Genomic DNA, 25,925 nt, shown 5'->3' with positions numbered 1-25,925 from the left:
GGCATGGATGGGGGAGGCAGACACAGGGTTGACCTCAGCATTCCCATTCGTATGGGAATCGAATTCTTTTTTTTTTTTTTTAATGTTTATTTATTTTTGAGACAGACAGAGACAGAGCATGAATGGGGGACGGTCAGAGAGAGGGAGACACAGGATCAGAAGCAGCCTCCAGGCTCTGAGCAGTCAGCACAGAGCCCGACACGGGGCTCAAACTCACCGACCACAAGATCATGACCTGAGCCGAAGTTGCCCGCTTAACCGACTGAGCCACCCAGGCGCCCCTCGAATTCTTTTTTAATATCTCTGTGAAAGCCAACTCAGCCTGGTTTCATTGCTTAGCAGAGCCCTCTGTGCTCGGACCTGGAAATACTGCTGTGGAGATGGGTGGTGAGCCCACACCTCCTCCAGGGCACCAGCTACCAAGCATTAACTGTCACGTCTCAGGGTTACGGCGTCACTCAAGCACTCACTGTAAGCGAGTTCACAGTCCGTGGGTGACACCGGTTCCCCCTTTCCTACGAGAGTAGGCCCGCTACAGAGAACAACGCAGTGGCTTTTTAAGCAGTCGCAAATGACTCCAAAGGCACATTTACCGCAAGAGCTCAGACTCAACGGATGTGCACGGCAAATCTGCTTTTGTGCGTGACTGACGGAGGTGGTGGCCTCTCAGCCTACCACACTGTGGCCACTTGTGGGAACAGGTGCATATATCTCATTGCTCACGAATAACCCCTCCCTGCCCGCCTTCGTTCCCACCAGTAGATCAATACACCCCTGACAGGCATCTGAAATCTTTATTTGGGAAAAAGCACATTTCCTACCAGCTGTTTGTTTTCCAAACCAAATAATTTACTTAACTTGTCACCTCCGTTAATTTTCAGAGCTGGAAAATTTCTCTCGGCCGTGCTGAGGTCACTCCGGTGCTCTCAGCATGGGCGGAAGCAGAAGAGGGAGGATCCCTCTTGCGTTGTAACCGGCATTTTGGTGGCTGAAGCCGGCCGGGTGCATTGTGCGTGGGAGGGAAGAACGCCTAGTGACTCCAGTCTTTGCAAATGGAGTGCGCGGGAGTTCTGAGACAGGATCAACACTCTTAGGCATGTGATCTGAGATCTGTGTTCCTAGGTTTGAATTCAGCCCCGTGACCTAGACCGGGTACCCTAGTCAGGAACCCAGTAAGGCCTCAAGTTTCTCATCAGTTTTAAACCAGGGAGGGGTTTGCAAAGTACTCAGTAAATGTTAACTTGGCTCTGAGGTGTAGGGCAGCGGGACGACGAAATGCAGCTGAGATGTGGTCTGGCACCTAATACTCCAAGTGCACTCCCCAGATCAGCCTCAGCAGGCACTCTGGGAGTTTGGTCGAGGTTCAGAACCTCAGCCCTCCCTGCATCCAAGACCTGGTGAATCTGAATCGACATTCGACCCTGGATGAATGGTTTGTATGGTGAAGCTTGAAAAGTAGGGCTCTGACCGCCCACAAGGCTTCGAACAGGACTATGCCCTCCAGTCGGCTATTTTCAATACACCTCAGCCCGACAAGGGAGGTCTTCCTCCCTGCCCTCTAAAATGACGAAAACATAGTCACCAAGCAAGGCCCATGGTAGCCTTCTGTGGCATTGGGAAAAGGGCCTGAGATAAATTGGCCTCATTTCGGGAACACTCCTTGCCTGCCTCCATTCGCACATGACAGCTAACGTATCCCCGAGGGTGCCCTGTCCGTACCCATAGAGATACAGATTAATTGTTTTCATGTGGATGGAGAGAGGGCTGTTGATTAACCCAGATTAACCTGAGCTAGTTAGAGGCTCTAGCCTAGAATGCCCTGCTCCCAGTAGCTGGTGAGATCGCATCTGGGGACCACACGTGTCAACCCGTGCTGCTCTGTTAGCGCGTTAAAGCCCAACTGAGTTACTTACCTGCGCCCCCCTCTACAGGAAACAGGTGGGGAGACTTCAGTAAGCTCTGCTCCAGAGAGAAAGCCCAGAGGAGCAGGGAGGCTAGCTCCTGGGTCCTCCTCTGAGGGCAGAGCTCACAGACTTCATCTCAACACCAGGCTTTTATTTCCTCGGGGACTCCACCATCTCTTAATCACAAAAGCAATAAGAATTTCCAATATGTTCCTCCGCCATGCCTAATCACCTGTTCCGGCTGTCAGTCACCAGCGTGTCTGGAGAGTCCCCTAAAAGCTCTCTTCCAGCCTTGAAAGCAGCACTAACCCCCGTGGTGACACGGGGCAATGAAGGCCACCCCCGTGGGCAGCCTGTGTGCACCAGCTGATTGGATCACAACAATTTTGTTAATATTGCTCTAGATTCTAGAGGGATCGCTTCCCTTCCTTACACTCTGATCGATAGTTGTGTGCCCCATTGGCTGAGTTCGAAAAATCATTTTGAGTGTGTATGGAAGGAAATGTTTCCTTTTGTAAACAACCTTACTATTGCGCTCTCACCTGGAGATTTTCTTCTGGAGGTTAAAAAGTCACTTGGCAAAACATTATGTGTGAAGTCAGCAGATATTCAGCTTCAAACATTAAGAGAGACCAGCACCTGCCTCGGGTGGAGTGGGGCTGGAAAACTGGGAAGGAAGGGAGGGAGGGAGGGAGAGAGGAAGGAAGGGAGGGAGAGAGGAAGGAAGGGAGGGAGAGAGGAAGGAAGGGAGGGAGAGAGGAAGGAAGGGAGGGAGAGAGGAAGGAAGGGAGGGAGAGAGGAAGGAAGGGAGGGAGAGAGGAAGGAAGGCAGGAGGAAGGGAGGGAGGAATGAATGAAGGAGGGAGGGAGGAATGAACGAAGGAGGAAGGAGGGAAGGAAGAAAGGAAGAAGGAAGGAGGGAAGGAAGGAAGTTCTTAGACTATGCTAATATAGAAGCCTGGACATATGACCGACAGAGCTGGAAATTCCTAGAAGTCAGTATAAGTAGGAGAGATACTACCTGTGCCACAGTGGCGATTACTGAGAAATGTGGATCTCTGGTAGAGGCCAAGGGCAATCCTACCCAAGTCACAGTTATCTCATTCCAGAGTTTTGTCCATTTTATCAGAAGGGTGCGCGACATGGGGCTGGGTGAATGTTGGTAAGCCATGTTGTTTGTACTTCCTCTAAGTCTGTGGTCATTACAGTGGTCACGGGAAGCATCCACAAGCAGCAGTCTTGCCCGGGACTACACACAAAGGGCTCTGTGTAGACACTGGACTAGAAGCTTCTACTAGGTTCCCTACCTCACCGGGAGAGATTTTGTCCCGTACTTCTCATCCCATCTGTTAGGCAACGGAGACAAGTCACAGGCTTCAGTTTGCTCGCAGGGGATTTCTTACAACCAACATAAGAAACTGTTCTGTATACTTTATAAATTCAGACTTCAAATCGAACCCTAAAGCACCCCTCTTTGTTATTCTTGTGGGGTCCCCAGCCAAAGGGTCCCTGCCTGTCTCAGTGCCATTCACCAGGGTTAGCAGCGGAAGAAAGGGCTATCCATATGTGTTTGACTGCTGGCCGGTCAACACAGCCTCCACACAGCAGGAGGGCAGGTTTCTGAGTCTTCTGCCCTGTCTCGTGGACCTCTCACGCCCCACCACATAGCCTCCACCACTTATTCCTACTGGCAGACGCTGCTGTGGAGACCATTTGCACCAGGTAGAACTTAGAAGCACCTCCCCTCAACTGTACCCTGTGTCTCTGGCCTTCTGCCCACAGGCTTCTCGGATGCCCTGCTCTTGGGTATCTGGGAGAGCTTTAGCCACTCTGGAATACGTGCCTACTTGGAGATACAAGAGAAGCCACACCCGAGAGCAGTCTATGACCAGCGATCAACAGGATTGGGCGGGTACATGTTTCTTTCTGTTCCTGTCCTGCTCCTTGAGCCCAAGAAGGACTCCATTGACATTGAGTTTGTGTTCGTATCTGTTTAGTCAAACAAGCATGAATGGTACTGTTGGAGATAGCTGGCCTCAAGGCCACCTTGTTGCCTAGTGTGTCCCAGGACCTGGCTCAGTGCGGCCACACATACATACTCCATACGTACCTGTGGAACGATTGGCTGCGGAGAGAGGAATCAGAGGAACATAGGTAACTGCATTCAGAGCAAAAGTATTAAAATAGGTAGAGGAAATTATAGTCAAAAGCACAGTGGCACAAGTTACTGTGGTATATTTGAGGCCGGGCCAGTTGTCTGATTTGGCCAGAGCATAGGGCACATCACGGGACCGAAGGGAAGACAGTGCATTAAAGCGCTTTGCACACCACTTGATGATCTCTCCTAGTGGCCCTCAGCATTTGGGTAGCACTGACGTATAGAGACCTCTTCCCCTCGCTTAACCACAGCCTCCTCAAGGTTAGGGACCCACATATAGTAGAATGGCTAGCATATAGTAGGCACGTAGGAAAAAATAATGGTTGGAGGATGGACGGGTGGATAGACAGATGGATGGAGGAATGGCGAGACGGTTGGTCCTGGCTATTAGTTGAAGGAGAGGCCCTAACCGGACCTAACTTTCGGTGTGTGGCAGGCTGCAAACCATACTGAATTTCCCAACCTCTTTGATTGCAGCCAATGCAGAAATGTAGCTGATTCGGCTGACGTAGACCTCCGGGAAGCACCACATTTTTCTGTTTGCCGTAGAGTAGAGCATAGAGTGTGCGCACCAAGAGACCCTGTTGCCCATGGGGTTGGAAGCAGCAGGGGCCCTGCTTCCCTTGTGAGGAGCACATACCTACAGGAACACCTCCAGGGGATCGTAAGCGGTGGGCGCGTTCAGCAACTCCAGCAGAATAAATAGGAGAGCTCATGTTTCTACGCTAAGGTAGGAAAAAAATTAGCTGTGCTTCCACAGCGTCTCTGTGACCTCTTATTATTCCATTAGTTTTTGGAATAGTATATAAAACACCAAGCTCCGTGCTGACAAACACCAGCATTGAAACCGTTGCCACAGTCACTCCAAACAGCCTTCTCCCCCGGGTAAAATTATTATTTGGAATACAAGCAGAATTGTGGTTGCCCGAGTGAGCTGAGCACAAATGAGAGTAGTGATTCATAAGGTGACTCTAGCGAGTTTGCAAACGTGCAACTTTTCTGGAGGCTGACGCACCGTGAGTGCCTTTTTGAGCTACTAAGCACTTTCTAGTCTCACCACCTCTTCAAACTTGGGGGGCTGTGGAGGCAGCAGTTTTCTGAGGACAAGAGTTAACCTGACACAGTGCTGACTTTCCAGAAATAAACCCTTCCCATCAGATCACACCCTTGTCAGTAGCTTTTGAGCAGGAAGATGGTAATTCTGCTTCTTCACATGTTCCTTTAAGTGCTTGAACTCTCGTTCCATTGGGTTAAGCTTTGGGGGGCGGGGTCATCTGGGGTATTAATTCTAACCTGAAGACGTTGGAGAAAAGTGGTCCTGGTCTAAAAGTATCGCTCCCTGAACTTTTAAACCCTCAAATCTCTTTGATTATGTGGCTGCTGCTTCTTCATCCTGAACCTGATTTCTTTTATTTTTTTTTTTTTTAGATCCATTTATTCTTTGACATCAGTGGAGTAAGTTCAAAAAGAGCAGAGATGGGTAGAAAGCTCAGCATCGCTTTGTATAGAGAAGGAAGTTGAAGAGAGTCAGAGTAATGATGCTGGGTTGATTGCAGCATAATGAGATGTCTGCTGCGTAGGTCCCAGACACTGAGAGCCTCTCTGATAGCGATAGACTCTGAAAGTGACAAGCCCCGTCTCTTTTGTGACATTGTACCAATTAGCTGATCTAAACGGGCACGTATTTAAGTTTGAGGTCATGTACACTTCTCAGAGGCTAGGCTGCCCCTATGAATGAGGCCGCAACTCAGTCTCTGTGTCGTAATAGGGCAACAGTGGGGGGGGGGGGAAAGCCAGAGCTGTGTCTGAGGCCCCTTTTCGTGTTTTGTGGTGCCGGGCATGGGCTCATCACTGGTGGGGACCAAGTGTGTCCATCCACCACACCATCAGGGAAATGCCCGGGGTCAGTCAGTCTCTGGGGTTAAGAGGGTAGCAGATCCTGTCCGGGGGCTACGACCAGGACAAGATATCCTATTACCCCTGATTCAGCAGGGACACAAGAGAGAGCCAGGCTAACCCACAGAGGCTCGCGGCAGCTTGAGAAGAGGCAGGCGGCCTGCGTCCTGCCCCTTGTGGGTCAGCACACCATGTGTTCTGTCCCCTGTCGTCCCCTGTGACTGAAAAGTGCTTGCGCCGCGACCTTGTTGCAGATGCAGACATTACAGGATCGACCGACTTTATGGTGCCCACACTGGGAGCTGGCGGGAGGGCAGGGCACCGCTCAGGAGGCGAACCATGAACTTCAGGGCAGTTGCTCATGCGCTCCCCGGGCAGCAGGAAGGGCTCACCCGCCGGGGAGCCTGTTCCACCATGAAAACAGAAGCCGTGTAGATCCAGTGAGCCAGGAACTGTCCCCTTAACGCCACCGACAGGAGAGCAGGCCCCTAAAACGCACTCGCGGTCAGCCTTCGGGGCTAAACACGCGCCGTCTGATGCTTGTTCTCCTTGATTGCAGCCTCCGTCTTCTCCAGCAGTCACTCGAGCCGAAGCGGAGCCCCGCACACTGTCGGTCACCCTTCTCCGGGACACAGCGTGCAGGGGAGCCCCCACCACCCCGCCCCCCAGCTACCCCCGCTCGCGGCCGTGGACGCGGGAGCCGACAGGTAAGGCCAGCCGGCTCTCTTCTAGTAGGTGTCGCCGCTGAAGTCCGCCGCGCAGAGAAGCACCGTGACAGTTGCTGAATTTTGTTGATCATCCATCGGTGGTGGGTTGAGTCCTCCAGAGGGGACGTGTCAAGAGTACACGTGCAAAAAGCACGTGGACCAAATAGCTCATTACCTGTCGTCTTTTCCATGGGGGGCGGAAATGAGAAGGCACTGAAGTGTCCGATGCTGGGAAAACGCATCCGAATTTCTGTCTCTCACACTGTCCTCAGTCTGTTTCGGGGGCTCCTCTTTAAGGCAGTGTCCCCACAGGCTGGAAAGCCTTCCAGGTGCAAGACGGTGCCTTGAGCCCGTAGATCGGTGACAGCTTTGAGAGTATAGGGTTAAAGGGCACAGGATTTTATGTGGGCGACCAGAAAAGGGCTTTTTACCGAAGATTCTGCGTTGATGCCATCCTCATAAAGAGTTTTGGGGACAGTTTTTAAAATCTTGATATTTCGGTCCGTCTGTGGACCTCCGAACCCGCCAGTGGCGTGGACAGCACACGGTTCCTCTTGTTTTCCTCTCCACGTGTCAGCAGGCTCGAATTGACCTACGTAGGGTTTACTCCCAGACATCCACGGTAAAAAAAAGTTCTTGTGGGGACCCCGGTGCTGCGGTCATAGGCATTTGGGGGACTAATAATGGGTTGAATAGGCAGCGGGAGCAAAGGTTTTCAATCTTGGAAGTCTGGAATTTCACCAGCGATCTTTGGTTTCGTTGGTGTTGGCCTCGTCTATGAGTTTTTAGATGTGTGTTTTAAAGTTTGATAAACAGTATATTTTTTTACATACCCCTACTCTTCACTTAACGATACATCTCTGTTTCATAAACTTCTGTGGAATACTACATGTCGGACATTGTTCCGGGTGCTGGAGATGCCAAGATTATTAAAACATGATGCCGCCCTTAGGATTTAGTGGCGAGGACAGACATATAATCCAAGTATGGTAATGCTCTTTGGATCAGTGACGTAGTAGAGATGCCACAGGAGCCCGAAGAGGAGGGCGTCCCTAATTCTGCCTCAGGTAGAGAGGGAAAGAAAGAGTGATCTAGGCACGGAAGGAAGAGTCACACTTCCCAGACGGATAAATGGGGAACAACATCCAAGGCAGCCAGAGGAACACGTACGAGACGCGAGAGGGGCAAGGACACTCGTGGAAGGAGGTGCCCATGTGCTCAGGTGCCATCATCCACAGTGGACAGGACTGAAGAAGTCAGTTCAGAGTAGGTTGGCTCGTGTGGAGCTTTATATTTTATGGTAAGGGATTATTTACCTCTTACTGGAAGCGAAGAATCCCTCTAGCCTGTCTCTGAGGGGAGAGACACATCAGATTGTCATTGTAGGGAAGGAACTCAGATGGCAGAGTAATTGAGGCTGGGTGCAGGGACAGGGGATGGGGAAAACAAGAAAGAGGCTGTTGCAGGAGTTCTCGTGAGTAAGATGAGAACTTGAACTAAGGTGAAGTGGTTAGGATGGAGAATTTATCCAAGGGCTATTATTTAAGAGGCAGAATCGCTAATTATTTATGTCTATATGGAGTAAAGAGGAAGGGCTGGATTCATTTGCGAGTTACACCTCTAGACATAGGTGGAAAAGTGTGTCATTAACAGCAGCAAAAGGGGTGTTCAGGAGAAGGGAGAGTGGGAGAGAAAGAAGGATAATAAATGGGCTTTAGGGTTGGGGTTTTAGGCGGCTGTGTCTAGTAGTTAGAAATATAGATTGGAAGATGGTAGACTTCTTTTCATTGTTCTGCATATGTGGTCAAGTGCAAACAGCTCCAAGCCTCCTCCTCCTCCAGGATCTATCAGCAGAACAGTACAAATGGTCACCAGCTCTTAAGTTCCTGGATACTGGGGACAGGTAGTCCTGCCAGTTTTCTGATGTATTGCTGAAGGTTGAGATGAGCTTATCCATTGCAGCATTTTATTAAGTTTCCAGTTGTTGTTTTTTTTAATTTACTATTTTTTTTTTATTTTGAGAGAGAGAGAGAGAAAGAGAGAGAGAGAGAGAGAGAGAGAGAAAGAGAGAGAGCATGAGCAGGGGAGGGACAAAGGGAGAAAGAGAGAATCCCAAGCAGGCTGCATACTCAGTACTGAGCCCAACACGGGACTTGATCCCACTACCACGAGATCATGATGTGAGCTGAAACCAAGAGTTGGACACTCAACCAACCAAGCCACCAGGCGCCCTTCCAGTTGGGTTTTAAGTGATGTAAGCCATGGGCTTCTCACCATCTCATTTCCTCCTGCCTGGTTGAGAATCTTAACTCCACAAGGTAGCATAGCTGAGAAGCCCATCACTCGGGACCTCGTCTCCTTCGTCCCATCTTCTTATGAATACTCATGATGACTCTTTACAGGAATACAAGAGAAAAGCAATCTGTGTATCTTCTTCTTGTACACAGCCTAAAAAGAGTATATGTAGAAAAATATCTTCGCCGTTATTGGAGTTAACAACAACCACCCAAACACCTGCTGTTGGAAAGCCCAGCTCCAACGAAGGCTGTTGGAATGTGTTCCGTAGGTGCTCCTGCCGCTGGGCTTTGTTTGTTTTTAATATTTTATCTTGTTGCATAATTTTCATTTTTTTCAGTTCCCTCCTTTGAAAGTTGGTAACATATAAAAAACTGCCAGAATAGTACGGGTGAGCACCCATATGCCCTGCATCCATATTTACCCACTGTGAATATTTTTCCATCTTCTGTTTCTGTCTGTCTGTCTTATCTCTTTCTCTTTTTGCTTCCAGAGATCCTTTGTTTGTTTGCTTGCCTGTTGTTTCAGAAACCCTCCGAGAGATTGTTGTGAATATCATTGAGCTTTAACCCTAATTACTTCGGGAAAGCTCTCCTAAGAAGGACATTTCTCCTGCATAATCACAATGTAATTATCACACTCCGGAAAGTTAACATCAATAAAGCATTATCTAACATGCAGTCAATATGAAATTTCCTCGATTGTGTAAATAACGTTCTTTCTAGCTGGATTTTTTTTTTCTTTCCTTTCATCTTTTTTTTTTTTTCTGATCCAGGATCTAGTAAGATCACAATTCTCATTTTTTTTTTTGTCCTCTTGAATCTAATGAAGTTCCTCACCTTTCAGAAAGTTACCATCATCATCATCATCATCACTGTGCTTCATGACATTAGCAATTTATGAAGAGCTCAGCACATCTGTTTTGCAGAATGTTCCAGACTTGAGACTTGCCTGCTCTTTTCCTCCTCTACAGGCACCTTCCTCATCAGGACCACCTCTTAGGGAATGCGCTGTCCCTTCACTCTTTCGAGCCTTTGTCTGCGCTCCATGGGGAGTTAAGATGAAATGGACCACAGCATGTGACAGTGTCATGTGACATGGTGTGAAGACAGGCAACCTTGGCATCGCTGAGATTGAGGTTTAGAAGCCAGAGGGTGTTGTTGAGTAATGACAGTAGTTGACGAGGTAGACCAGCGTGCGAGGGAGGAGGGAGAAGAAGGAGAAGGACACGACGGTCCTTTATACGGCTGAGCGATGAAGTCTTCTCACGTCTGTGGCTTTGCCATGCTGCTGTGTCCTTCCCACCAGATGTGTGCCCATTCCTTTGCCAACCCAACTGGACTGGGCAAGTGTATGAAAGGTTATCTCTTCCGATCGGGTTTTGGAGAGGAGGATAATGTGAAATAGCCCTGAATTATGCCCTGTGTTTGCATTAGTGTGCAGCATAAAAACACGAAGAGGAAATGTGCTTACCTTCCGCTTCTGGTTTATGTATCTTTACCTCTGTTTGCCTGGGAAATCCCCCAGTAAAAACTCCAGCAGTTTTCTTAACGGAAATAGGTTTATCACACTTTGCGATTTTTAGTGGGAAACTGGCATTCTTTCCTGCTTCGCGGGCGTTGATTCATCATTTACTTAGCTTTAACTTGTTAATAAAATGAGCTGAGTCACTGTCAGAAGTCAGGAACAGTCCACCGCGTCTATCCAGTTAGCATCGGCTTCTTTGATCCTTACCGTCGTAAAATAAAATAAACGCAAGTTCTCTCAATTTGACGAGTATCCATTTTTATTTCGAAATCGTATCTGGATGATACATCGTTTCAGTGACTTAAGCAGCACCACACTACGTCACCGAATGTTGATTTAAACATTATTAAGGGAAGGGGTGTTTGACTCTGTCACGTTGAGCGAGCCAGTGGTACTTAATGACCATGGCTTCCCATAAGAGGAACCCCGTGTCTTTGGAAAGGTCTATTCATACTGTTTCATAGTATGTCTGTTAGAGCAGAGGAAACAAACATATTGATGCAAATCCCTTCCTCAGACGGAGACATCTTCACAGTCCCAAGAAAAGTCAGCTGGATCTGTGTCGCTCATCTTGTCCAGCACAGCTGCCTCTCTCCATTCGGCAGAAGTGCCCAGACATGGCGTGCTCTGTAGTACAAGTGACAGAGCTTAAGGAGACCTGTGGATCGACCGCATGGAGCGACTCCGATGAGCTCCGTCTCTGAACCAGGGAAGACCGAAAATAGAGAAACGATGTGGCCCCCTCTGGGAGTACACAATCCTAGTACAGGAATCCACAGCAGGGAATGTTAGGGACAGTTGCTTTTGAGGAGGTAGTCAAAATACCTTAACCAAAAAAAAAGGAATATTGGTTTCTTGAGTCCATGTCAAGTATTGGGAAGCCATACTGTTTTTTATTCATATCAGATGCGACATTGCTCCAGTTCTAGGTATGTATATGTACAGTCTTTCCATGCCTTTGAGTAACCGGGACTGGTCTTCACGGATACCATTTTCTAAGCCAGCATGGGAAACGTGTCGTAGCTTTTCTGGATGCTAAGGGGTTAAGGACAGCAACTGTTTTCTGTGTATCTTCTTTGCAATTCTGTACAGTTCTGCTCCTGTCAAAGCAGCCTGTTCACTGTCTTAGTTCGTTTGTTTCTACATCTTGTTTCAGGATCTTTTCTACCTAAAAAGACAGTAAGGACCTTCCATTATTGTCCTATTCTTGAGGAAACATCACCCAACCTGGAGCTTGGGTTAGTTCTCAACCCAGAAAGCCCCCTTGCTTCTTACAGCTCGCAGAGACAGGTTCCCCTGTTACATCCCTTGGTTATTATCATCTGTTTTATTTATTTGTCACTTCCCAGATGTTGCCTTGCTAAGTGACTTGCTCGTTCTCCGAGGGCAGGAACGTAAAATTTCCTTACAGCCTCCACACCGCGTGCCCGGTGCTCCACAGTGCTAGGTGCTAAGGAGGGTTTGAAGGGAAGAAGGACCCATGGGGGAATGCCTAGGAAACAAAAGGCCATTGCCGGCTCCCGTTGTCCAGGTGGGAGGCTCCTAGAAAAGAACGGTCCCCCCTGATTTGTTGGTCTGGACAGTGGTGGACCAGTTCTTCGGGTTCCAGCCATTTCGTGCAACCCACATACTTTGCTACAACACACAATTGCTCTCATGCGTATGTTCACACGCATGCGCACGCACACATTGCTAGGACCCCCCTGCTGTCATCCGCTATGGGGGATCCCTACGTTGCTTTTCTGTGATCTTCACTACGAGAAGCCTGCTACTCACCTTCCATTCCTGTTTCCATCTGTAGCGTCTGAACAGCTCAAAACTAGGTCTGTTAGCTTTGCTGTCCTTTCTTCCCCGGGATTTTCTAAACAAGCAGGAACATTGATATCTTCACCCACTCAGGTTTTTTTTTTTTTCAGCCTCACACACACATGCGTGTGCACACGCACACACCCCACGTAATCTTTCCTCTCTCTTGTTAATCTCCTAGTATATGTGCAATAATGGCTAAACTCAGAAGCATCATATGAAACATTCAAGTTTATCAAAATCTATCCCAGCATTGGGGTACGTTCATTTTTTGAGTCACTTACTCAGCTGCCCTTTGGGTACCAGGCGATAATGCTAAACACTGAGGACACAGTGGTCGACACGACTGACAGAACCCTGCCCTCTCAAAGTGTCTGGTCTTTTTTTTTTTTTCTTTTTAACATTTATTCATTTTTGAGAGTGAGAGAGAGCATGAGCAGGGAAGGAGCAGAGAGAGAGGAAGACAGAATCTGAAGCAGGCTCCAGGCTCTGAGCTATCAGCACAGAGCCCGACGGGGGCTCGAACTCATGAATCATGAGATCATGACCTGAGCTGAAGTCGGATGCTCAACCGAATGAGCCATGAGGGCACCCATCAGAGTGTCCAGCCTTCACAAGAGACAACCAGATCAACAGGCAAGCATCACTTAGGCTATTGTGAAGTGATGCCAGGAGAGGCTGTGAAGATACACAGGAATGACCCAAAAATAGAAGTAGAAGAAGAAACATCTGCCTGAAATCGGAAAGCCCGTCGGACCTGGCCATGGGTATGCCCAAAAGCTAAGAGGAGGCAATGCCAGCAATGGGCGGAGCTTCGTGTGTGAATGGGGGAGGAGCCTCTTAAAGGGCACTCGGGACACTAGGCTTTCTCTTGAGGACAGGGATTTGTGTATTTGCCCAGAATGGGTACCCTGGTGATTCTGGCATACATTCCCGAGGCCTCCCTATCCTGTTACCCACGCAGCGAGAGTTCAGAACATATTCTATGCCCAACAGAAGAAAAAATGACAATACACAACCAGTTTGTCTGGTCCCCAAGAGACAAAGGCTGTCCTTTGTAAAGGCTAAACCAGCAAGGCAGCACAGGTTTTATGTTATTTTCTGTTTCTAATACAATTTGACACGACAAGTTTCGTCCCTTATAATCCCAAGCTTGTATTTTATGTAGTCATGACCTATATTCGAGGATTTTGAAGAGTCACTTAGTGTTAAAAAAAAAAAAAAAAACCATTCCCCGTGAGCAATCACTCCTCTGACAGGTCACAGACACATCCCACAGGTATAGAAGGGTACGTGACTTACAGGGCGACTATTTTTTTCTTAATGTTAATTTATTTTTGAGATAGAGACTGAGCGCAAGCAGGGGGAGGGGCAGAGAGAGAGGGAGACACAGAATCCGGATCAGGCTCCAGGCTCCAAGGTGTCAGCACAGAGTCCAACACGGGGCTCGAACTCAAAGATTGTGAGATCATGACCTGAGGCGAAGTCGGACGCTTAACCGACTGAGCCACCCTGGTGCCCCTTTACAGGGCAATTATTAAGCACTGGCCCAAAAATAAAGCTTGTCAGCCCTCACCATTGAAATAACTGGGAAGAGCCGTGGTTGAAAAACAGAGGCTTCAAATGGCCATTTAGTCCGCCAGCACCTTGGCGTCTGCTCTCCCAACGCCACGTGATCACATAACTCATCCTGTCTCTTTGGGTTGTAGCACTTTCTGTACTGAAAACAGTTATCTTCATTTAGTGTCCCATGAAGGGGTCAGTTTCTAGGAAAGTGACTTCCACAGATAATCGAGGTCAAGAGAGGTGGTGTTTAAAATCCACCCACAATACACACACACACACGCGCACACACGTTTTATTTGAGAATCACTGAATGTGATGAACGTTGTTCCCCACGTCTATGCTGTGAGCCTAGAAGAAGCAGAAAATCCCAGTATCCTAGCCTTGAAGATGGAGATTAGAATATTGGGTCTTAGACTGGAAAAGCTTGGGGTCCTGGTGCTTTTTTTTTCTTTGTATCTGTGGAAAGTTTCCGGTACTTTTCGATCTTTATTCCAGGGCAGAGTAGCCCACGAGTCTTTAAACTTCTTTAGTTCTGATCCATGACCGCAGCCATGCTTTATCCTCTATAGCAGATATCAGTTGAGTTATTGGCCTTTGGACTGAGCATTCTTCTCACAGAGATACTCGCCTTACTAACAGCTTCCTAAATATGCCAACCTGATCTACTCCTCTTAGCACACATACGGGGAAATCGGTGATACCTGCTCCTTTCTTCTTACTTACCTAGTGATTGTGAATGGCTCCGATGCGGGGGGGTGGGGGGGGGAATAAAACAACAACAAAAGGACATTGCTGAACTGGCTTCTCTAGTCTTGTCTGATTTGTCTCTGATCTGTCTCTAATTTAAATGTCTGTGTTGTCTGCAAAACTTTTATGAGCATAATTTTCAGAGTCCAGTCTGTTTTCTTGGTAACGGAGGAGAATAATGAGCTACCTTCGTTTACTACTAAGAACTAAAAAGCCTGGGAGTCAACTTTGATTCCTCCCCTTCTCTAGCATTCTCTCATCTGATTAATCCGTAAGTCCTGTTAGCTCGACCTTCAAACACATCTTAAGCCTGATCAGCTCCGCTGTCTCCTCCCATCTCAACTCTTGCAGTCCTGAAACTGTCCCCCACGCCAGTGTCTGGTCTGTTCACACCATCCCCTTCTCCCCTCACCCCATTAGCATAGGCAAGGCCATTGCCCCATAGCACCCACACCATGTGAGCTGTCTTTTAAACTGTAAATGCAGGGGCACCCAGGTGGCTCAGTGCCTTAAGCACCCAACTCCGGCTCAGGTCATGATTTCACAGCTCCTGGGTTTGAGCCCCGCGTCGGGCTCTGTGCTGATGGCTCAGAGCCAGGAACCTGCTTCGGATTCCGAGTCTCTCTCTCTGCCCCTCCCCTGCGCTTGCTCCGCCTCTCAAAAATAAATAAACATTAAAAAAAAACTTGTATTAAAATGTAAATGGAATGTCTGACGATTTCCTACTGGGGCCCTTCCCCCACCACACTTGGGTAAAGTCTGAACTCCTTTTTGTAGGCTGCTGGGCCCTCTGTGGTCTGGCCTTAATCACATCCATTTACCACTGCTCCTCCTGCTTGTTCTGCCCCAGCCACACTGGCTTTCTTGCGATTCCTGGAAAACACCAGCTCACCTTGCCTCGGGGCCTTTGTACCTGCTGTTCCTGAAACTTGAAAGGCACCTTCACCAGAAGTTAACGTGATCTGTGCCTTCGCTTCCGGTGTCTGCTCGAACGCGAACCGCTTTGGAAAGGCCTCTCTTGACCACTTCACCTCGACCCCCACCCCCTGCTCACACCCCCCAACCCCACTCTCTTCTGTTAGCTCTGTTTCTCTTCATAGATTTAACAGCCCCTGAGATTACACTGTCTGCTTACTGATTGGCTGACAATCCACTAGAGCCGTAGCTCCCTGAGAGCAGAGACGATGTCATGCTTACGGCTCTTCCCCCACCTCCCGCAGCGCTTGGGAATTGTGTGGAATGAACAGGATGTGGACAGAAGTGAGGACTGCAGCTATGATTCCTTTATCATTTCTGGGAAAGGTAACAGGAACCCGGGGCAGGTGGTGACTGGTCTTCCAAGTGCACGTTCTCCTCTGCGTCACCTCAGGGCAAAGCAGGAGACGCTGATGCGAGCACACGTGTCACTACACCAAACAAATAGCTGGACTCTTGGTTCAAATACCCCTTCACATCAGATTGCTTTCCATGTATTTCTTTTTAATTTTGAAGTATACTCGCTCTTCATTTTAAAGAGGTCTCGTTCATTTCACCCCTGAAGGCCAAGTCAGCCATCTTTATTTTGTTCCCACATTCCAAACAAATCCACCTCATGCAAAGCCCAAGACGATGTTTTTTTTTTTTTTTTTTTTTTTTTTTTAGTCCCCTTGGATTTTCAGTCAGGAAAGTGAGTCATGACAATAACAAGGAAGGCTTGAGGTAAAATAGAATTCCTTTGCTCGCAACCTCTACTTTAGTGCGTTGGCACGGGGCAACATGGAGTTCAAACTAAGCCATTATGTTCTTGACATGTATCTGTGTGTTCCTGTCACAGAGCTTCTCTGAAACAAGTCCTAGGGAGGCAGAATTCCTAAACTGAAAGCCCACGCGCCTTTCTAGCCTGAGTCTCAAGACATTGGCCCATTACAAAGTGCCTGGTGTCTGACAAAGAAAAGGCTGTTCGAAGGAAAGCCTTTCCTGAGTGTTTCTAGTGGGATGTGGAAATCAACTTTATCTTTTCCCCTCTTGTGTGGGGGCGGGGGGGGGATTGGCTGGGAAGAAACTGTATTGTGTCCTTTTCCAAGTGAAGGTCCATCTGCCTGTTAGTGGTGAGGAGACCACTGAGGGGAGCAGAAGCCAAGAGACAAAGGTTCTTTGCTTCCTTTACTGAAAAAAATAGTCGTCAGTTGCTTTTCTGTTTTGTTGAAAGGAGAAACACCTTTCTCTGTTTTAACCATCTTCTTCACAGTAAATGACTGGAATCGTTCTCTTGAATAAGATGATCTCCCCTCAGAAACAGAAACTGTGGTCTCTGGGCAGATAGAATATACAACTGGACATCAGCACCAACTGGGCAAAGGTACCGTCTACCTGGACACAGAAACTGGCACCTGCCCGGGAGCTCAGTCTGTTCAACAGAGTAATTTGTCAACAGCAGTGACCAACATTTATCATATACTGTACTTATCTCTGCGTAGGACTGGATGAGGAGATACAAAATGGTAGCAAACACCCCCAAGCATTTGATGCTCTTTCTATGTATAAGAGCCAAGGGCCCTTCTCTACTTGGGATTTTTTACTAGATGTGTTTTCCTCCCATTCATTTCTCTAACCAGATGTTGAGCCTTGTATTCAGGGGAAGGTACAGAAAATTCCTTTGTGGTTACTACAATAGTAACCTGGCATCCTGAAGATGAAAACGATAAATCACACATAAACAGCACATGTTATTACTGACCAAATCACCACCCAGTTAGTTCCTTTTCAAATTGATGCATTATATTGACTCTCAGGGTCTCATTTGGCAGTGGCTTTCAAAGGCACCTGGCCACCCTGGGCAGCAGGATGGCATCTGAAGTTAATTCTAGAAGTAAAGTTCTTCTGATGTCGTCAGGAGACTCATGTTCACATTTTGAGACCAGGGGAAAGGCACGGAAGGGGCGGTTTTTTTATCTGCCCGCGCCTCCCTTTCTCGTGTGTACCCCCAAACAACATTTTTCTCCCTCGTTTTTCATCTGGCTTTCTCATTACTCTCCCTTCTGAACGTTTTTCTTTCATCCGATGCACTCCGTGGCAAAGCAGACTGCACTCTGTGCCTAACACCGAGCCGAACAAGAGAGAGTCTTCTCTTTGCCACAGGGCCATGAGTTAATCCCTTTGCTTTGACCTGCTCAGAGCTGCCCAAAGGATGGTGTCATTGCAGAAGGTTTTTTGTTTTGTTTTGTTTTGTTTGATTTTTGGTTTTTTTAATTGCAGCATTTTTGACATCAAATGTCTAAGACCACTCAGGATAAATTCTCTTCTGGTCGGTGGTTTTTTGTTTTTTGTTTTTTTTTTGTTGTTTTTTTTTTGTAAAGAGGATTTGGCAGAATCAGACTTTTCTTCCCTTTCTCCCCATCACATCAGATTCTGAAATAGACAAACAACTGAGTCACAGCCAATTCTGCAGTCAAGATAGTCCAAAAAATTCCGGCTCTTGGTTAAATGTGTCCTGCATAATTCATTTCTCTGACATATCCGGGTGTCCTCTCCCCCTCCCTGTTCGTTTCCACAGTGGGGAGATACTGTGATGCCCTCAGCCCTGCTTCAGTCTACACCAGGAAAAAAAAAAAAAAAAACACTTCTCTGCCTTGGGCACTGATAACTTTGTTTTCTGGAGTGAGAACTGACCCCCTCTCCCCAAACGGAGCCAAGTGTCCTCTAGAACACGAACCTTTCTACTTCCCAGAAACACTCACTCATCAGAATATACACGTGGGTCTTCTTTAAAAAGCCTCGGTGATCATTTCACCTACAGCCCGATTCACAGCCCTCATTTTGTCACGGTCTGTGGAGGCACAGGCAATCATTTTTGAGTCCTGGTCTTGTCCACTGTGATAAATTATCTGCAGTTAATATTGACCCAGCCTCTCGCGAGGAGAATGAAACGCTAAGCCCTTCCAGGAGATGGATTCAGCTCTTTGACTGGTTTGGAACAGAATCCTCGGACGGACGTACAGCTCTTGGCCTGCTTTGGCCCTGCCCAGATGGACAGTGTTGCAATTACCCACACTTCCCAGCGGCTGTTTCTTCATTACTGAAAGCTGGTCTTGATTGTCTCAGAAGCAGAATTCAATTCGCAGTTCCCCCAGTAACGTGCTGTGATTCATTCGGGGACAAATCTGGATTGAACTGAGTCCAAGTGTCTCTTTTGTGAGACAGAAGGGAAGTATAAGTAGATACTATAGTCACCCAGATGAGTCAGCCAGGAATTCATGAAGTGATTCATAAATCGTTATAAAGACCACTAAAGTCTACTAAAATGGAGTGCTGTCTGGCTATACAAAGTGGGGTATTATCATTGGGGGGTTTTTTTTAGATGTTAAATCAGATGTGAAATCCTTAAAACTGTGCTTTTCTTTTTAGGTTTTGAAAAGGATTCCTTTTTTCCCCCCTCTGTAGTTGGCCAACTGCTAAAGCCATTTTTTATTGATCGGTTTTCACAGATGAATTTAAAAACCACCACAGTTCTCTGGGGGATAACAAATACCTCCCCAAATCCACCATAGACCAGTTTGTATCCATTATTTCTACTCCCTAGCAGCAAATCAATAATATTTTCCGTGCGAATACAATGAAACAAGTTGTTCTGATGCATTCTTCCTTCTTTGGGAGGTCTGTTACCCCCCGGGGGGGGGGGGGGCGGAGAACTATCCAAAGCACATATCAACCAACATTTAATCCACTTGATCATGGAAACCCCTCTTTCCAAAGTGTTAACCCCCAACGCAGTGCGAAGACGCTCAGTCCTGTATTGCTGGTTACAGCTGCTTGCATACACAGCACAAATGAAGAAAAGGAAGACGTACTTATGACATGTGCTTAACCTGCAACATGGTCTGTTAGTCAATTTTGTTTGAAGAAATGCAGTATGTAGTTGACACAGAAATACCTTGGACTTAAGAGACAGGAGAGAGAGAGCGTTATCTGAAAGCACTTATCCAGTTGGAAAAGACAAAAGGTATAAGCCCAGCTTGGCCATATGGAGAGCATAGCGCCTAACAGGGTGAGTTCACCCAAGCAAACTGGGACACTCATTGCCAAGTTTCTTAAAGGCAGTGGGTTGCTGATCCACCCATCCCCATCAGCTGGTGATAAGGTTCAGAATCTCAGACGCTCACAGGAGTCCCCTATCCCCCTCCCTCACCCCGCCCATTCACCTTGCCCTGCATCTCCACTAGAGGGCATCTTTCCTTATTAGGATAAAGCGAGGTCTGGAGAACTAGCTGTGTGACTGGGCAACCATTTTGTGTCTTTGGGCCTACTTTATGTCATCCAAATAAGGTGGTGCTCCAGTGCCCTTCAGCTAGAACATTATATGATTGTATGAATTTGTGAACTCAGGATACTCTGTTGGGAAACCCAGTACCGAGAAATGAGACTCTTACACAAGGCCACCATATCTGCCCTTAGAACTAGAAAATTAGCCAACTGACCAAATGCCTTGTTTTCTTTGAGCCACGGTATCCGTATCTGAGTAGTCAAGAGAGGAGAGAGTCCTCTAATATTTTTTATTTCAAGAACTCAATAGAAATAGAATGCCGTGCTGGAACCACAGTCTTACACAGCTGTCAAGCACTGGGTATGGGTCAATGTCACAGTTACCTTAAGTGCACGTTCTGTTGAGAGCAGTCCTTCCATAAACACGTATTGATCAGCTGGAAAGTGTCAGACATTCATTCTAAAATACTCTGAGATCTCTGACCTCCCAATTTAAAATTGTTCATAATCTACCCCCAGCCTTCACCTTCCATTCTTGATTTTTGTCCCTGGTACTCGTGTCCCAAGTACAATGTATAGTTTGCTTATTTGACTTTGTTCATTGTCTGCCTCCCCTCACCAAAATATAAGCCCCACAAAGGCAGGGATACAGGTCATGCCTTTCGCTGTCCCCAGCGATCAGAATAGAGCCACACACTGGGTCAGTGCTCAGTAAATATCTCTTGGCTGAAGAAAGGAATATGTTGTCTCAGATTTCACGATCCCCAGTAGGGGCTAAGATTATCCTTACTTTGTACTTGAATTTGAGGCTGGGAGAAGTCGGGGAATTTATTCAGGATTACCCAGCTAGTGAGGAACAGAGCCAGAATCCAACCCCAGTGGGTCTTCAGCAATATCTGTCTCCTTCTGCTGCCATCTGCAATTTTTCTGCACGTGAACCTCACTCGTTCTGTATTTCTCCGTTGGGACCTACCATTCTGTGAAACGATGTAAGATTGTTTCTGAGTACTGTATTTACAGGAAAGATGGCCTCTTTGCTTCTGGCCCACCTCACTGCAAGGTTGGGAGACTCAGTATGAGCCGAGGGTGGGAGCAGACCACAGAACGGAAGGCCTGTGACCGACTAGCTACCCCGAACAACCAGACGTTTCCTAAGATGTGTGTAGATACGTAGCTATAGAAGCCTTTTTAAGTCCTTTTTTCCCGGAAGCTTTTTGATGGGCCCTTTAAAACCTGTTTCCTGCCTGGGTTTTGTTGTTGTTGTGTTGTTCTGTTTTGTTTTTTGGCAGGAGGTTGGGGGAAGGGTACAAACCATTGAACCATGGCTCATGCTGAGGTTACATAAACTCCTCCACTGAATGAGTACAAACGGTTGACTCAGTTCTCTGGTTTGCTTTTGTGTGAAGTGTTTCTGGTAAGCAGTGATGTCTCAAAAAAAAAATTCTAGTCCGTTGTGTGCGTTCTGACATTAACAATCTTCTAATGTTTCAAAGAAGAGACTGGTGAGCTGTGTTAAAGGAAATCTGTGAAATGTCAACTGTGGATCCACAGCAGGGGGGGACAGAGTTGGACCTAGAAAGATTTCAGACCTTCTCTCCTCTGGCTCTTGGACACTGCCGTAACTCAGAATGAATTAGAGTGACGTCGTCATCTTGTCCTGACGCGATGGGGGATGAGCTGTTCCATGGGAGGAAAATTGTAAATCACTGCAACTTAGACTCAGCATCAAACTTGTTTATTTTAGCATCAAAATATTTTAATTCCCTGGCTTTGGATTTAAAAAAAGATTCCCTGTTTTGGGCAGAATACTCAGATCATAGCCATCGTGGTAGGTGTGTGAGCATGTGTTCAAAAACCGAGGTTGGAAAATCAGCGAGGACGCTAAGACAAAGAGATTGTGAGGCCCCACACCCGACCTCCAGTAACAGAACTTTCCACCTTTGGCGTAATGAGCTCCCGTTTAAGTGTGCGTGTTCTTGGTTCTTCACTCGTTTCTGGAGTGAATGGCCTCAAACCACTCAAGTTTCTTGAGTCCTTTTGGCTTTGAGAAAAAAACGTTTCCTGGGGCGCCTGGGTGGCTCAGTCAGTTAAGCGTCTGACTTAGGCTCAGGTCACGATCTTGCGGTTCATGAATTTGAGCACTGCGTCAGGCTCTGTGCTAACAGCTCAGAACCTGGACCCTGCGTCGGATCCTGTGTCTTCCTTTTTCTTTGCCCCTCCCCCGCTCACAGTCTGTCTCCCTCTCTCAGAAATAAATAAACATTTAAAAATTTTAAAAAATAAATAAAACATTTCTGACATCTGTCTTGTTACAAGTTGTCAGTGATTGTTCCAGAAGCTCCCAGGACCTTCCCTCTAACAGAGGGACTTCCCCACTTTTGCCCTCCTCCCCTGCCCCCTCACCCCTCTGATTTTGATGTGCTTAATTCTAGCCTACCTTGGGCTGGTTAACTAGTAAGCAGGTCTATAAAAATTGAATTTAAATTAGCGAGATTGGGAGAGATTTTTCAATAACATCCCATGTACCATTTTTCAGCAGTGACAAAATTAAATCTACGTGCTGTACTTGAAAATCAATCACATTTACACACTCGTTTCTTACACTGGGCTTTTCCGCGCTGAATTCTTCTTCCCTGGTTTCTAGCGATCGTTGGATAATCATAATCACATCTTGTCACTTTTCACCTTTTCTATGTATGTGTAAAAGTTAAGATTTCTGTTGGAGTCCCTTCCCTTTCCAAATCAAGGACTTCTCAAGGTGTTCATTTATCTCAGCCAGAATAGTTTACATTTAAATTTTTATTAGGACTTTATATGAAGGGACATAGTATATTTTAAAATTATGTTAATTTAATGCCATGCAATCTTACTTGTTTGAACATGGAGAAAACTTTAGTCAGAATTAGCAAACAGCCAAATGTGGAGTGAGTTGAAGGCTCAGTAGGTATATTTTACTCCCTCCCAACGTCTCTGCGATCAGCATTGCTAACACCTTGATGTAATAGCCCCCACATCTGTCTTCCTTTGCTCACCATCAGTACTTTATGTAATATGTGGTAGCCAAGAGGGCATGGCCAAAGTTTGGAACTTGTGTGAATGAATAGGTAAGAATGATGTATAATTACCGTATAATTATATATTCCCTAGATAGATACATGGATGTATCATTTGTAGGTAGATATATAATCTATGTATAGCTATAGAGTTGGTTTGTAGGAATGTAAATTCTGGATGACTCCTTAATGGATTCTGTCCTTTTAGTTGGTTGAATTCTCCCCTCTTTATAGCAAGTAATCACAGTTCACCCTATAGCCACATCATCCCTAATTACAGAAAGATGAGATTTTATATTGCTGACAATCTTTGCCTCCTTCCCCCTCCCCCTCTGCCTTTTCTCTCTTTGTTAATCAAACCCTTGTGTATGAGCCTGACTCACTTGCTGGGGGACGGGGGAAACAGAATCCCTTTCTTCCATCAAGCCGCCAATATCAGGCTCAGACTTCTCCGTACTGTGACTTGTGCCATCCACACATCTCTGCCCCATTGGACCTCGACAGAAAGGAAAAGCGGCTGAAGCACCAGAGAAAAGACCAGAAAACCATCAAGAGTGTGCCGCGTCTTTTATTCCCAGATGAAGAAATAGAATTAGGAAGCAAGGCAAAGGAGCTCGCTGCCTTGCTCAGAACTGGAACTGAGATGCCCGTGACACAGGTTGTCTTGCAATCCAAATCCTCCCCCCCTCTCCCTGAGGGCCTCCTGCCCACGGGGCTCAGGGGGTTGGGTGGTGGTGTGCACTCCGTTTAGCCCTGAAGCCTGCGATCCCACAATTCCTCAGCCCCCTCCCACGACCTCAGACAGCCTTGCCAGACACATTAGAGACATCCTCCCCAGGAAAATCGCCTCCATATGAGGAATCCCGGCCTGCGAGTTCTCACTAGATGTTCTCAGGGCAATGCCAGGGCTCATTTGCTGGCCAGGGCTCAATGGCTTTCAGAGCCATTCAGTTCAGCACGTCTTTTCAGGCTAATTCCAATTAGGATGAGACACTTCGAAGATACGTATTTCCCCGGCCCCGGGGCGCTCGGTTACCGGTCTCCTTCAGCAAAGTGAAAATAAGCATCTGACCCAGCCAGCGTGTTTCGGCCTCGTTCAGAGACTTCTCTTCTCCAGAGGTTGGCGAGTGCCAACCCCCCTCCCTGGTTCCCGCACCCCCTTCCGTCACAGCCTCCTCAGGGGGATTTTGGCCCACGCTTTATTACTGCCGCAGCACGAACGCCCAGGCTGAGCCCTGTTAACTGCCCCGATTCACAGCATTGCAGCTCACTTTATAAATCTGACCGGTTCCGTGTCCCTTTCTACCATCCATGGCCCTACACAAGAGCCCAGCAAAGTGAAGGGATTCATCCTTGGGCGGGCAACCTCTACAGGTTGGCGTAAAACAAAGCCTGTCTTTTCACCCGGTGTCAGAAACAACCCACTGGAAGTTTTCAGCTTACTGGACCTTTTGGGGGGGGACTGACCAATTCACTGCTGACACAGTTTGCTCCCCAGTTACTTTGCGGCTTCATTTCACCACACCGACGGGTTCCCCGGGCCGCCCCACTCGTGACGGCAGTCCGTGGACACCGGTAAACCTTAACCCTGCACTCGCGGGTACACCTTCCCTTCAGCGCTGGCAGGTCCGAACTGTCATTTGGAACCCAGGGAGTGAGACCCTGCCACTTGCCCCCTTACACTTAGAAGACTGGCAGAAAGCTGTCAGGCTTGGATCTCAGGTTAGTTGACCGTGTCCCCTTGTTTGAACATCTGCATGTCCCTGCTCAGAAAGCTGCCGACAGTTCTATTACGATTAGCACGCGTGACTGTGAAAGATGTCCCCCATCGTGTTCCCGTTGTGCCCTGGGCAGTGTTCTCTACCAGGCGCGGAACCCACGCAGGTAGCCTGGGTTCTGGGTCCCCCACTCCACCTTTGAGGCTCAAATTCACGCGTTCTTGGCAGAAGAAAATGGATTGTTGAAAGAGAACAGGGTTAGAGAGGCTTACCTCGCGCCACAAAATGTTTATGAGCTAAGTGTAAATGAATCAGAAACATAAGGATCAAATTTCCCCTGAAATGCAAACGAATTTAAAAATCAGCCGGAAAAAAGGGGGCCTGGCCAAAGACGTGCTTTGCATTTCACCAAAGCCAGAGTATTTGAAATGCCTTTGGAGAGGCTTCACAGACCCAAACTGCGACTGCATTTTCCCTTTGTTGATCTCTTTCATCCCCTCAGTATCTCCATTGAGAAGTCAGTGGTTGGAAAGGGGAGAGGAAAGCCTTCACCAATTTCTTTTGAGGGCTTTTTGTCACGCTCCCATCCAGCCACTGTGGACATTAGAATTCAGCTTTGAAGAGTTTGCCTCTGCTCCTGCGTTTTAATGTCCCTCACGCTTCCTCTTACGATCCTTTTCCCAGGTTTGTACCTTCTGCCCCATCCCCTCACATCAGCCCCCGGAGGGTTCCAGCTGCTTCTTCGGTCATGCAGAGGACGCAGCCCCCCCACCCCCAGCAGCCAGCGGGCGCGTCGCACCTGAAGTCTTACCAGCCAGAAACAAACGCTTCCTTTCAACCAAATGGAATCCATGTTCATGGTAAGTGGGGAGCCAGCCACCGCCTTGAGTCTTGAATGGCAGTGTTGTGCTGTCGCTTTTAGACAGATGTCTTAGTTACCAGGGGTGAGTTTCTGTGGTTCTGTCACACACCAGGCTTTGGCTTTAACGGCTTTCCTCTCAGATGTCACCCTCTGGGGCACCTGAGCGGCTCAGTCAGTTGAGCGTCCAACTCTTGATTTTGGCTCAGGTCACGATCTCATGGTTTGTGGGATCAAGCCCTGTGTCAGGCTCTGTGCTGACATGGTGGAGCCTGCTTGGGATTCTCTCTCCCTCCCTCTCGCTCTCTGCCCCTCCCCCACTCAAAATAAATGCATAAAAACTTCAAAAACTTTTTGTAAAATAAGAGAGAACGTCACCCTTCATCATCCTGAACTCTCATAGTATTTTCCTGGTGTTGGCGCTAAGCTGATATAACTTATGACACCCCAAA

The 25,925-nt window shown here is 47.5% G+C and overlaps 1 protein-coding gene across 12 annotated transcripts in view; it reads left to right on the top strand.

The window, feature by feature from the left end:
• The window catches only part of GLIS3 (GLIS family zinc finger 3), a 578,617-nt gene that overhangs the window by 523,812 nt on the left and 28,880 nt on the right, over positions 1-25,925 (top strand). For 11 of the 12 annotated variants that reach the window (XM_053205324.1, XM_053205318.1, XM_053205323.1 and 8 more), the window contains 2 exons: positions 6,517-6,664; positions 25,299-25,474. In XM_053205324.1, the coding sequence (XP_053061299.1) occupies positions 6,517-6,664; positions 25,299-25,474 (324 nt within the window). The remainder of the gene's footprint in view (positions 1-6,516; positions 6,665-25,298; positions 25,475-25,925) is intronic. The other variant, XM_053205327.1, reaches the window with a different exon arrangement.

This window comes from Acinonyx jubatus, chromosome D4 (assembly GCF_027475565.1).
Source record: "Acinonyx jubatus isolate Ajub_Pintada_27869175 chromosome D4, VMU_Ajub_asm_v1.0, whole genome shotgun sequence".
Taxonomy (NCBI): Eukaryota; Metazoa; Chordata; class Mammalia; order Carnivora; family Felidae; genus Acinonyx; species Acinonyx jubatus.
Note: the sequence above shows the minus strand (reverse complement) of the source record. Positions and strands in the feature narration are given on the sequence as shown.